Source organism: Barbatula barbatula (genome assembly GCF_947034865.1).
Source record: "Barbatula barbatula genome assembly, chromosome: 15".
Classification (NCBI taxonomy): Eukaryota; Metazoa; Chordata; class Actinopteri; order Cypriniformes; family Nemacheilidae; genus Barbatula; species Barbatula barbatula.
In genome coordinates this window covers 9,855,346-9,870,399 of record NC_136778.1, presented here as the reverse complement: position 1 = coordinate 9,870,399, position 15,054 = coordinate 9,855,346, and the positions used below count along the sequence as shown (strand labels likewise).

The 15,054-nt window shown below is 37.9% G+C and overlaps 1 protein-coding gene across 2 annotated transcripts in view; it reads right to left on the bottom strand.

Moving 5' to 3' along the window:
• The window catches only part of akap12b (A kinase (PRKA) anchor protein 12b), a 31,151-nt gene extending 17,947 nt beyond the window's left edge, over positions 1-13,204 (bottom strand). For both annotated transcript variants that reach the window (XM_079475293.1, XM_079475294.1), the window contains exon 1: positions 12,576-13,204. In XM_079475293.1, the coding sequence (XP_079331419.1) occupies positions 12,576-12,689 (114 nt within the window). In that variant the 5' untranslated portion in view covers positions 12,690-13,204. The remainder of the gene's footprint in view (positions 1-12,575) is intronic.
• Positions 13,205-15,054: the final 1,850 nt, after the last annotated feature.

The window sequence follows — 15,054 nt, the reverse complement described above, 5'->3', positions numbered from 1 at the left end:
ATGCAATTGCATTAGGAAAGTTGATTTATTTTTAGTGGTAGAAATAAACACGAGCCTTGTTCAGATTTGACAGAGGTCCAGCAGGTGCCCTTTTAACCCTTCCTGGCCTCTAACCCCCGGGACTATCTCATGACAGTCATTCCCCACATTCCAAGGCCACTTCACAGAATTCCAGCCTGATGGCGGCAACCCCACCCAGATTCCCCCATCGACCCTCAATTTCATCCCATCACTCATTCGACCTATAGTCAATAGCCATTTTTAACTGTCCAGAATGTCCTCGCTTAAAATATAGAGCAACATAAATGATTGACGTGGTGTGCATTTGACACACATTTGTTGCCATATTTAGCAACTATGTCAAAATTATTGAAAACGGATCTATGTAATACATGAACTAAATAACAGTTAAATCTAGACAAATTTAAATGTTATAAAATTAAAGGTTGATTCTCTAAATGTAAAACTAAAATGTGCCATTAACTTAAAATTTCATAGGTGTAACCAAACATATTTAGGTTCGTTTCACCATAATAAACTATATAAGATCTCCTAACCAATCGTACTGTTGCTCTTCTTGCGAAACGGTCAAAGCTCAATCTCTCTGACACACTTGACACCCATCACGATCCTAAATCACACAGAACCGTTAACAACTGTTCAGCCCCACAGAAACTGACACAATGTGTGTTTTTAACTGACAGTTGTTTAACTGAAATAACTTAAGGTAAACACTATCTGTCTTTATGACACCACACTTGTTGTGCGGGAGGTTTGCACAGAGGTGTGACATCAGGTGCGGGTGTGTGTGTTCTGTCATTAATGTGATTTGTGACTTGCCTTGTGGTCCAACATTTGGACATATTTATTTTGTACATCAAACAATGTTTGTTTTTGCCCATTGTCTTTCCTAAAGTTGTCTGAACTTCCATTATCTTCACAATACGTTTATGCTTTTTCATGATTCCATATGTTTGGCTGCCCTTTATTGCACACAGCTGTCAGATTCCTGTTTTCCCCCTCCTCTCCTTTTCTGTGTCTCTCTGTTGTTCACTTGTGCAGATCACAGATTCAGCGGCGGCTGTCTAGCCCACAAATCACTGCGCAGAGGGATTGCAAATCTGTTCTCTGGTGAAGAGAAGGGGATAGAATGAGACAGTAAAGTAGAGAATTTGTACCCTTTTTCTATACAGTCAAATACTCCGGATGGCCTTTATTTGTCATCTGTCTATTCTGAAGGTTCTCAAAACTTTCTTAAACTGTTTAAGATAAAAGATTATGCTTTCACTTTCATTTTAAATTGAGACATTTATGGAGATTAAACAACAATTCAAGTGTCTGTAGTTAGATGCTTAGAGAATTTTACAGGGTGAAATTTATCCCAGCGTGAATAATTTTAAGAACATTAGACCTTAAGATGAATTGCATTATGAAGAATGATCTTCAGCAGGGTGTGAACTGCAGACATCACTATACATCACATGCTGATACAACTATCTCATAAAACTGAAAGCCTAGAATAGCATGTCTGTCAGCAACATGTTTTCATAACCCATGTTTTAGCCATATTACATCTTCATATACTGTGTGTCTGAGAACCAGATGGCAAATTCAAAATCTAATATAGATCCACACTGCGCCTTGTACAGGGCTGTAAAAATCCTCTTGGGGTCATGGTTTTTCATAGTCCTTTAACCTTTGCCTTTTGACCCCTCGCTGATGGGAAATGAATTGCAGAATAAAGAAGGCAAATGGGCACATCTTTAGCATTTAATTTACAATAAAAACATTTCCAGAACTAAATTTAAAGATTCACCCAAAAATGAAAATTCTGTCATGAATTATTCACTCTCTAGTTAGCAGAAGTAGAAATGTTAGCAACCGACATTTCTGGGGCATCAGTGACTACCATCGTATCAAAACATTAAATGGTACCCAAACAAAACATTTTGCTTTCCTAAATTCCTCAAAACATCTTCTTTTGTGTTAAACAGAACAAAAAAAAGTTCAAACCAAGTGAAAAGGCACTTCACATGCAGGATAGCTGTATTTAGGGGACGCTAGTTCAATAGACCACACAGATGGATGCATCTGAACTTAAATGTGCTGATGCATTACTCAGCCATTGCCTGTATTAAACAAAGGGCAGCCATTTGGGAGAACTGTATGCCAGAAAAGCATTTTTTTAGAAATGTTTTAATCTGATTCTGGCAACCCTAGGAAAGGCAGTGAGGAGAGCAGCAGAACTGCAGAAGATGAGGTCATTACATGAAGCCTTCCAAGATGAGAGGTCAGAGAGCCAGACTGAGATCACTGAGATTGTAAAGCTGCAGATGGATAAGGAATATGGATGTAAAGCCATGTAACGTCAGCATAAAAGCAATAGGGGAGAACTCTGGCGTACTCAGTGTGCAAATCAAACATCATATAACATGTTATCAAAGGAGGCTACAAGAAAGTAAGATTTTAGATCCAACATCAGCAGATGGTAAACTAAAGTTAAATGCATTGGACGGGTCAATTGGAACTGAGGAACTGAGTGGTCTGGCAGCCATAAGCAATTCAAACCCAAAAATGTGTTGACAAGAACAGCAGTTTCAGTTGAATGAACAGTTTTAAAGTCTGATTATTGAGGGTGAAATATATCAAATACTTTTTAGGTGACAAATTTATTGACATAAAAGAGAGAAATGTCCGGCGATTTTAACTCCCTGGTGCTCCTTGTTTAGGGCCACTTGGTGACTAATTTGGCGCTGGCTATGTGAAAGCACCCCAAAAAAAGATTTGATTTAAAAATGCGAAATGGTACTAAAACAGTCACACTTGTGGTCCTCGGTCAAAAAATATGCTAACAAAAATTAATAGAAAAGAGGAAAAAGTATTTTGTCTGATAGATTTTCTCTTTAATTGAATAGTACGAATCTTGATCACTTTTAAGCACTTGTTTTGTAAACACAAAAAGCAATACCAGATGTGATTCAAAAAGGCAAAACGATGCTAAAAAGTCACAGTTTTACACCTGACCACAATATAAAATGAATGGGAATAGAAACAATTGGGAATCTTTTATATTATAAAAAAATAATCTGATTAATCACACATTTCTGTGATAAATCACGATTTAAGATTCATTCATTCTAGGCTTCCTGGCATAATCTTGTCTGGTTTTGTTTAGGACTGAGTATTGATTCTGATGTTCCTATTCGATTCGTATATTAAACTTTAAACACACTTGGGCATATTGAAACAATGTATATTGCTGCAGTCATATGAACCGTTGCCTTTCATGTGATGGTAAATGGTGATGTTAAAGATCTATATACATTTATTTGTTCTGTTAAAAACACAAAGAAAGATATTTTTAACAATGTTAGCCATTTTCAGTTCTGTGACATCATCCACCACCATAGTAGAAAAATAATATTGTATTTTTTTATTGTATACTAATATATTCTATATAAATATATATTTTTGTCCTGTTGAACACAAAGTGAGATTTTTGTAACAATGTTACTCCTTTTCCGACCAAAAGGTTGACGGTTGATACACACTGCACGTGAACGCATTGACAGAAGAGCCCCGCCTCCTCTCACAGACCTAACTCGTTTGTTGCAGTTAGTGTTGAAAAGATGAAAAGATGGCCAGTGCAGAGTCTCAGTACCACATCTGGCACTTGGTGCACGCTCTTAAGGCTTCCCATGTTTACCATAGCGAATGAAATTAAAGCAAAAATTGGCTCTGTGTAACTCTGTATTGGAAAAAACAGATCATATGATTTGCTTTGTTAATAAAAATGAATCCTAATTCGTTCATTGTTTGTTTTGGTAATACTGTAATCTAGATGAAACTTGAAGTTGCATTTAAAGATCTAATGTTGGATGTATGATTATTCATTGTACACGTTCAAACACAAAAAGGAACACACAGTGGTTCGGCTTCATGTCCAAGACATTGTCAAGTTAATTTATTTAACACAGTGAAACAAATATTGCATTCAATTTATAAAATGGCATCTCTCTAAGAATTGTTTTTGGGAAGCTAAATATAATTCTTGTGGATACCCTTACACGTGAAACAGTAGTAACATGTTTTTGATGTACACACATTCCTCTCGATAAATCTGAAAATGAATTTTGAAACGGTACACTGACACGCCCCATCCAGTATTGAGAAAGACAGACATGTTTGTGTAGCACACAAACCCAAATGCACACTTGGGTAACACAAACTCTGTATTGGACCCTCAAAGACCACAAACTGCATGCATCATCTCCTGCTACACAAACACAGATGTGAAACGATCAGTCTTTGGCAACACACACAAAACCTCAGTCTTTTGTGAACACACTTATTTCACAAACAGTCCACACCACGGTATTATTACGACTCTGAGTGTTTTAATAGGCGAGTGCTTACAACTTGATCCTTACAAACAGATGTTTGAAATGCACTTGCAAGATGAATCATCTCATATGTTCATAGACTTGATTTGATTTAATGAAACTGCTTTAAATCAGATCAGTCTTTGAGTTCCACAAATCATTTGTCTTTTTAAGCTCTGAGTCAGGACTCGACCCGTCAAAAGCTCGTTTCTCATTCAATGAAGGAGAAAATCTGTGGTTTCAAAGGCGGACAAACACAACCTTTTATTGCCTGAACTTCCTAGACTGTGGCAAATTTATGCCGAAGCGTTAAAAAAAACATTGTTCTGTGCATTTCTACACCTCGAATTGATAAATCATTTCTCAGAGGCTGCCGGGGATTAAGTTGCGCAATCTTTCTAAAACTTCCTTCAAGTTGGCTTCAGGTCTGTTTGTTTTATGGAAGCCTATGCTATGAATTCTTTACCTTCTTAGTTAGAAAAAAGATTTTTGGCACTGAACAGGAGCCAGATAAAAAACGTGTTTTGTTAGTAATTCCAGGAACTTGTACATATGCTGTTTAAATAAATGTCTGTCTTTGTGTATAAGAAAAGTTACAAACTGTGAGCCAGCCACCCCAGTGCACGACTCCATGCTTTTCCTGATTCAATATTTGTCTCCTGCCAATACTGGGAATCTTCCTTTCCTCCTACTCCCCAAACAGATGTCACTAATGCCACCCTCATGAGCAAACATCAATGTAATAGGACAGGACCTCCCTGTGTCTCCAACAGATCAGCCAGACCGTCCCAGATAGCCCCCCCCCCCACAGACACAGACAGTCTGAAACAATAAACCTTTTTTCATCCCTCTACCCAAGGGTCCTACTTCGGCTGCGGTTCCGATCATAAGAAAGAAAAGCTTGGATGTGACTCTCCTGTTACTTTAAAGAAACAGCAATAGGGAGTTGAGAATGAGGATCTTGGGATCTTCTGTTTGATGGCTATGGTTTATAGCCATATTTCTTTTTTACTGAGCACCCTAAAATATTTAGTGAATTTAAAATCAAGTGCTGGGGCACTTTTTATAGTCCATGGTGGGCAAGAACTTTTCGGTTTGTAGCGAGGTAGGCGGGACGAGAGCCGGGATGCGAGACCGTTAACACTCATGCACCGGCCTCGCATCCCGGCTCTCATCTCGCCTACCTCGCTGCAGCATTCATCCAAATATCTTTCTCTATGTTTATAAGATAAACAAAGTAATTTATACAGACAACTCGAGGGAGAGTAAAACGATGCCAATTTCAAAATCAGGAACTCATGAAATGTTCATGACAGTCCTGACCCAACTATGGGTTAAAAACAACTCAGCATTTTTTTTTTAATTGTAATCTTTATGTAAAACTGTACCGTAATCTGTGGCTCCATATTTTCTAGATGTCAAACCACTGTTGGTGAGAATTTCTGGGCAATAAACTTGAAAACTGGATATCATTATCTTCTTTAGTTCACCCAGATGTCATCTTATGTGCGATCTGTGTTTCCTACTCAGCATTGCAGGATTCTCTACATACAGCAACTCTTGATAGCTGTGAAGCCAGCCAAAATGATATATGACCTTTCAGTCTATAAATGTTTGTGCTGAGATTTGGATGCTTGGATGCTTACAAATCTGATATGTGCTTTCTGCGTTTTCCCTCCCTACGTACTCCGATACAGAAACACAATTTTACCAGAAATACAGGATCACAGCAGTTTGTTAAAAGACAAGAGTCATGATTTGAATTTCAATGGTGACCAGGGGTTATCCTTGAGAGAGAGAGAGACAGAGAGCTTGTTATTTTTGGCACAGCACAGAGCTGATGCGAGTCTGCACTGCAGTGTAGGGGATATAGCGCATGTGCCTGATACAGGAAGTGCTAAACTCCTTCCCCCTGCTTCCTACTGTGTTTAGATGTCCAGAAGAAACAAACTACAGCAAAACAAACAAACGAAACCCAGGGCTAAATGTAGGTTCTGTTGTTATTTAACTTATATAATGGCACCATTAGTAAATGTAGTTAATCTATATACTTTCTTATTTTATCACTTGCACCATGCACACAAATGTATAAGCATTCTGCTGGCATAAATGATGTGTTTGTGGATGTCAAATTCTAAATGTTTCTTATGCAACCATCTATCCTCCCTTGAAAAATTCTTTAAACATTTTATTAATTTAAATAAATTATAAATGATACTAACTTTACTTGTTTCTTTCATGTATAGCCTCAATATGTATGCATGTACATTTTTATACACAATACACATTTTGAAGATGCTTTATAAATGCAAGTTTTCTTAACAGAAAGAGAGAACAGTTACTTTCTCAATGACGTCGCTACAAAAATACATATTTCCTCAACAGGACATTATCAACAAGAAATGGCTGGTTGAGTGATTTACAAAAAAACATTAAGTAGTAGTTACTATCCAATATTAATGCTTTTTCGTGACTTTAATTGAGGTTAGAACCCTCTTCCAATATTGATTTCATTCATCCAGCACAGGCTTTATTCAAACATTCTTTCTGTATTACCCAAATATTCTAACAATAAAAAATAAATCAACAGCAAACAGCACAAACAACATGATTCTTTTATAAAAATACGGCAGATATTTTTCAGTTTGAACTGGATTTTAAGGGAAATCTTAAGGGTGTAATAAACACGACAACAGGCCATTACAGCTTGCCATGATTGACATGACGGATGAATTTTCAATTTAAGACATATTGGAAAGCTCCTAAGATAAATCACATGGCTTCATCATGTCTCTATAGTAACATAACATCTCAGCGCCTTTAAGAACAAATACAAATACAAAAAAAAATTCATTTTAAAAAGTTAAATACATTCAAATTTAGTAACATTGTACATTTAATGACTAAGAGAAATTGACTTTTGCAGCTTTCTGTAAATACAAAGAAAGAACTGCCCATGGATGGATCATAAAATCAAGTGATTCATTTCTAAAATAAAAAGAGAGATTAGCACACCATTACCAATCAACTCAAAATTAGCAAGGGTGAACAAATATATTCCAGATTTTTTGTTTTGAGGTTTACTTGAATGGGAGTGGTTCCTGTTTGTGATGACATGTAGTACGATCCATTGCTGGGATTTGATTAACTTGTTGAAATCAACATTATCACAGTTTGGGAATGTACGTTTTCGCCACATGCCTTTGATCTTGACTGCATATTTCATAGCACAAGACATTAAAATCAAGTGGCTCTATGAATTTCCTAATGCATGAATAGAGAACAAGAGTGCGTCCAACCCTTTGCTGGGAAACAGCACATGACATCAGCTAAAACCAATCAGTGTTACTAATCAATAAAAGCAGCATGCAAACAATCTGGGAGCAGCATAATCTCCCAAACCAATGCAATGTTCACATTAAAGAGGGTCATTAGATTGTCATTTTTATGGCTGCCGCCCCACCGCATTTCTTCCTTTGTTGATGCGTATGATTTAATGTAACTAAAACCAATATTCACCACCATTAATTTATGCTAATTGCATTTTTCCTAAAATGTATTTAAAAGCATTGAATCACCTGTGGTTGAGTCAAATCCAAAATACTTCCAGAATCCATCCTTTAAAGTTTGTATTTTCAAATGAGGCTCGTGAGTCAATAGTCCCCCAGATATGTAATAAGCTGTGAAACAAGCACATCCAGGAGCCTTTAGTTGCTGTTCACGAGAACAAAAGGGTTCTTCGGCTGTGAGGTGCAGAAAGAAGTAAATGGTTGACAAGGATTGTCTATTTCTGGCAGGGCAGTAATCAAATGTTATTGACGTTGGCTCCTGATGGAAGCACTTAGTCTCAGCTATTCACAAGGAGAGAGCGTTACATCTACCAGCACAAGTCCAACTCCAATGACTTGTTTACTTCACAAAAACAGCAAACAAAAATGTTGTTAATTAAAGATGATTTTAGATGAGCAGTGTGTTATGCACTGTCCTTTTGTTCGGCATTTAAATGGCCTCACTGGCCTCTCGGTTTTCTATTTTGGGAATATTTGATGTAACCCCTGGCACATTTGATGAAGCCAACTTAATTTCTAAACAAAAAGACAGAGAGAAAAGAGAGGAGCAAAACACAAAAGGGTACCCTTTGATTTTGACCCACACTTTAAAAAAAGGTTATTTATGATACCTTAGAAAAACTATTTTTGCCTGAATGGTTCCATAAATGTTCCAATGGAACCTTAAACATCTGAAGAACTTTCATTACTCCCAAAATATTCTTTGTAGTGGAATTTTTTATGTTTTTATAAGAACCTTGAACTGAATGGTTCTTTGGGAACCAAAAATGGTTCTTCTATGGCATTCTTTAATTTTTGGTGATACCCTCGCTTCTGACATCAGCCATGCTATGAAACTGGGTGGTACCTGAAGGATTCTTAACACAAGATTTAGTTGAATTCTTATGTCATAAAAATGTGTTTTTTACTAGTTTTGGTAATGCTTTATCTTGTCTTAAGCAGTGAGTGAGTCACACCTGGTGCCAAAATCGGGGCATGAAGGTCCTGCTTTCTTGTAAACCTGACATCATAAACGAACAGATCTTCTCCCGCTTCACTCATCTGTACATCATTCACTGCCTAATTCTAGCTCATTCTCCATCAGCCTCGTTGAAGTAAGTGGATTACTTTAAGTGCCTCCCTCTGTCCACACATGAATGACTAATGGTCTTCTCATATAGCTATATTATTCTCCTTTGCTGCACATCAAAGTAGTCTTACGACAACATTCATGTGATTTTACGATACTGCTAAAAATCTTATTGCAGTAACGTATAAATCAACCAGCTCAGCCCGGTCTTAAACAATGCCGATTTCTAACCAATTTGACAAAATTATTCTTGCCAAAGTCCCCACTCCCTTTGTGGTGCATTAGGGTGAATGGGACGGTGGAGCATGCAGGCTGGCTGCTCATGCCAAATCCTCATTAAACCACAGATCCCATGATGTCTGACTGCACTTCTGTCACATCCTACCATTGCATAATATCTGACTCCAACTCCTATTTCCTATCCTCTGCTGATCCTGGAACAGATCTTCTCACTACAGGACTAACTGAGTACAGGTTCTGTCTGATCATCAGTCACAGATGACAATGACATTTGTTATCAATGTAACCTGTATATGTAAATGTCAAACAATAAGCTCTTATCTAATCTTATTCACAATAAAACAGAAAATTTGAATAACAGTTTCACGCTATAACTTACAATTATATCCTTTAAAAGGATAGTTTACACAAAATTTGTCAGTACAAACCTGTATGACTTTCTTCTGCACAAGCAGCACAACACAAAAGATATTTTGAGAAGTGATGGCTACAAATGGCAATGGCCCCTAATGACTTCTATTGTATGAAAAAAAATCCTTTTGAGATCTACAGAAAAAATAGTAATATACAGGTTTTGAACAAGACTATGGTCAATGAATGATAGTATTGTGGTACTCTCAGTTAAATTTTTTCACAGAAAATACAACGTTTTAATTGCATTCCATCTATTTTCACAGATGTGTCCCAAATATGATACTGGAGAAAATGTGAAAAATCTTGGCCTGGTTGCCTACAAAAAAGCTATCTTCTGTCCATTTTTCAAGGTTAAATTCGTTTTTCTTCTCACTTCACACGTCCAAAACAGCACCATTCCCAAAGCTTCATATCATAGTTACTTATTGAACCTCCTCTTCCCCAGGCAACAAAGCAGATGCAACAATGTCCTTAAATTTTTTCTTCTCCCTGCACCCTCCATTTTACTTTTTCTGTGATACAGCCCCATTTAAGCCAGCAGCAACCTTACTTTCAAATCCCCCTCCCTCAATCTCTCTCTTTCTTCGGGCCCATGCGCACACAACACCCCCCTGCCCTGGGACCTGTACTCTAGCCCATCCTAAATGGGGCCTCTGTTCTCTACCTTCTCCACTCCTCCCTCCTCTTCTGGAGTCCCATCTTTTATGAGGCTCTTATCTGATTGCAAATGCTCCCACACCACCCCTCTCTCATTACTGCTCGGACATGTTAAGGGTTTTATGCAATCCTTCATAGTTTACACAGGTTATACACTGGCATGTGTTTGGAGTGTTTGTGTGCGTGTTGCCAGATTTTTAAATAGTGTGAATGTACTCTCGCTAATCGCACACTGAAGAGTGTTTATGTACTTGTCAATCACTGCTTTGTTGGTTTGGAAAAAAGGCCAGAGTGTGTATCTTCTTGTGAAGGCAAACACAGGCATTATTGTTAATGTTTACAACCGTGGCTTCAAAGAATACCATTTTATCCACAGCAAATAAATAGTGGAACAAACCAAGCAAGCAGCGAATGCATTTAATGGGACATTCTTGGTTCTTTAACAATGTTAAGGAGTGTTTTGGAGTTACTTTAAAGGGAATGAATGTTGAAATGTGATGTCTGAGTAGGTGCTCAACCGTATCCATGTTTTGACCCATTTTAAAGCGGGTGATGGAGCAGACGAGAGAGAGGAATTACTAAAATTCCTATGCGAGCCAGAGAGGATGTTTATCAACCACATCTCCAGTAGGGCGCCTCAAACCAACGCTGTATACACAGCATGCACTCATATTGCTAAAGATCACGCACGCATACACTGTTGACACAACGGCCCGTCGGACCACACCTGTTCAAGGGCAGCTGGAAGGAATCTGGTTTTATCTGATGAATAACAAACATCCAAACATTTTTGAATATTCCATACCAGAGGCAGGTCTCGGCAAGTTTCAGTCCGCAATTGCACAGAAAAATTGTGAAACGGTGCAAACAGGTGTTTTTAGATTTCAATTCTTCTAAATATTTAGGGCCACCGTGCTTTAAATAGTCAGTGAATAAAGCTTAACAAAATTGAGTTAAATTGGAATTAAATTTAACAGTTTAAAAATGTTATATGTAGTCTATTTGTTTTAGTACTTTTTATTAATTCACTACATTAAACAGTGGGCTTCCTTTGGGTAACATCAAATAAAACCATTTTACTCTACACCCTCACTCTACAAGATCTGCCAATGGCTCCTGTAACAACCAGAGAGTTCAAGAGTATATTAAAATCTATATCGCCCATTTGTCTTCATAAAAAAGACATCTGATACTCTTTTAATCGATTCCTAAATGTTCTGCCATTGTTGCTTCTAAGGGAACAATCATCAAATTGTGTCTTGAAAATATATTTACAGTTACAGTATACAAGAACAACACAACACGTAGCTGTTATTGTCCATCTGTCCCACAATGTGCTGAAATAAACGTATCATTGTACATCATGCAAGATTAAGGACCCAAATAACATTACTGGGGCATCTTCTGAATATCATCATACTTTTTAATAGTAAAGGACTCTTTCACTTTCTACATTTCCCTCACTTTCAACATGAATTATGTGCTGATTCTTGGGAATCCCCCCACTAGTCCACCCTGGGTACATTACCCAGTTGCCTTCTCTCTTTGTCATTGTGATGCATGGCTCTTTAAAAGTGATATAGCACTAAGGTGTAAGTTATGCATCCCGTGATCTGACACATGACAAGAAATAACAGCACAGTGCAAATTTTGTGTCTATATTAAGATGCTCACATCACACAAGAGTGAAAGTGCCCAGGCTTTTAAAATGAAACTCAAGCATCATTTGATATAACAACATATTGATTATTTTATGATGCAAACAACTTCTCAGGCTGATGCATTCATTCAGCCTCGCAATGGTTAACTAGAAATGGGATAGAAAAACACCTTCATTTTCTTTTTACCGATGACATCTCATATTATTTCTATGAACACAACAAAAAGTGGCGCAGCTTTCTCGTGATGGCAAGTGGTTTCTGAAGAGCCAGCCTGCCTCATACTGTCATACTGTATATAACCCACACCAATGTGCGGTATCACGAACTGCATACACTCTAGAAATACGTCTAAGCATTTTTTTTAAAGTAAAACCCGTTAAGCAGAATTGTAAAAACGCTGAGTGCAGTCACATCTGTGCGGAGGTATCAGGTGTTTACACGATGCAAAGCTCAATATCTAGCTGCGCCACACATCCCAATTAAGAGGTCCCGAATGGGGATACATAGGTGAGCACGTTCGGCGTTTTCTGTCAAAAACGTCCCCTCTGAGGAACAAAAAGTTACGACTCAGCCACAATGTTACCTTGTCATCCACGTTTTCTCCATCACGCCTATCGTTCACCTCTGCGTTGACTGCGTCCTCTGGCGCATCTTCAGGGCTCTTCGCGTCCCGCTGCACGGATGGTGTCGCTCCCATGATAAAACCCCACGCCGTTTCTCCAAAATATCACGCGTACAAAAGGAAACTGTCCCAGTCAGGTATCCAACAGCCGGCGTAAATTCGCCCCGCAGTCCGTCCCGAGGGTTGTCTCGTTGGGAAAGTGTTGAAACAGGTCTGAAGATGGAGTTTTAGGAGACCTCCTCCTATCAGTCTCACATGGAGAAGACCCAGACACGCCTTACAGCATCACAACAGCACGAATAAAACAACATGCAGAAAACGGGCTTGCGTAAAATAATTGCATTTATTATCACGCGGAAGGTTGTGGAATTGTACGATTTTTAAGGCAGAAGCATCTGCATGGCTTAAAATTGCACACACAACTATTAGTTTTATTTACGCACAGTGGGGATGTTCGCATGAAGAAGGGTCGATCTCGACGGGAAAACAGCCCTGTGGATGGTGTCCCGCAGGAAATCTCGAGTTAAGGGGGGATACTGTTGTTTGCGTCTCGGAGCAAGAAGTCTGTCTGTGTGTGTGTGTGTGTGTGTGTGTGTGTGTGTTTGCGTGCTCAAAGGCATTTGGGTTATTTAAATGTGTAAATTACGCCTCATAGCCTAAATAGCACAAGCCAGCTCGTTTTTTGCGAGAAGCAATAGACCTGTGTTCATAGAAAACACCAAGTGCTCTGCTATGCATGACTAAGCTTGAAATTGTTATATCAAAATCCAAAGAGCCGGAAATGTATAATTCTTTCTTGATCTATCGTTTCATACGACATCACGTGTTATGCGAGGGACATTTCAAGAAACAATGGTTGGTGCAGTGGCAAAACTTTGCATATTAGGCTATAGATGAAAAATAAGGTCCACTGTAAGTTATACTTAAGCGCAATGGACCATAAATAATGGATTGAAAACATGTTGGCCTCTCTGAAATACTCTTTCTTACTAAAATAAACACATTTTAGACTATATTTAGAGGCACCAGGGTATATTTGTGACACTTCAGGTTGTTGAAACTGATACATTTTAGATGTGTTAACGTCAGAGAAAGTGATTTTATAACCTTATTTAACCTCAAAAAGTTTTATTAAAGTATGTTATTGCTCAGAACAGTGATCTATCCACATCAGCAAGTTTATGGAACTTGTTTTATTTGATCTTTCAATTACATAGAGGAAGAATTATGATGTAGTCTTAAAACTTCATTCAATTATCAAATTGCAATGACTCCGCCCAATATGAACCCTTGTATGTTCTCTGTGTTCAAGTGATTCATCATATCGTTAAACTATGTTGTCATCAATAAGGATTACTTATGGTGTAAAAGCAGCCTAATGAAAAACAGAGAACGTGAATAGCATAATACATTTGAGTTAGGTGCAAACTAATCGGTTTAGTAAAGGAATAGATTCTTAAATTCACAACGTCTGTCTCATGTTGGGGATCAGATTATGCTACCTTGTATTATGACGCCATATTGACAAGGTGACCTTAGATCAGTGGTTCTCAAAATTTTTCGTTGTGAGTTCCCCTTTGTGTAGGGTGCATCGCTTTGCGGCCCACCAAATAAAGACTTATAATCTTAAATTTAGAATTTTAATTGAATCAAAAACATATTCAGTTATACAATGCTGGAACATCAATTATTTTTGTTGGTGGTCAAATTTTTCTGTTTAATTACATAAAATTGATGATACATTTCTATATTTCACAAAATGCAACAAAATCCGCGGCATTTTGGGGGCCCCCAGTTTGAGAACCACTGCCTTAGATAATCCCTTCAAAAGGTCAAAATATCAGCATCAGAAATCAATCCATCTGAGATCCCACTGATCTCAAATCCATTGAATGACTTTTCCCTTTTTTAATTCCTAACACACACACACACACACAATATTCCTTTTCACGCCATTTAAAAGTAAGAAGCGAAATGCAACAAAAGAAACAATAACAACCTCTAGACTGCTGCCTGTGCATTGTGGGTACCGAGAACCACTCTATGGGTGAACTCTACAGGGAAACATCTAAACAGAAAAAGAGATTACAAGTTTTTGTGTTTGAGCATTAGAGTAGATGGCAAGCTGAGCAGGTCAACTAATTATGGGTGTCTTCAATGACTGGAGCAACAGGCCTTACATTGAAAATGGTATGAATGAGTACAGCCATACGGACTGCAACGGACCGCTTCCTGTAGAGGTTTAGGAATAGAAAGACTGTGGGGGCCTGTCATCTACTGTTTGAGACATCACAACTCAATTCTTAATAAAAGTTCAAGAAATCTAATCAAAGGGAATTTAAACTTTGTGAACTATCAGTCTGACTTGACAATATGGATTAGTAATTCATAAAAACACTCAGAATGTGTGAGTGATGTATGCACATGTATTTCACACACA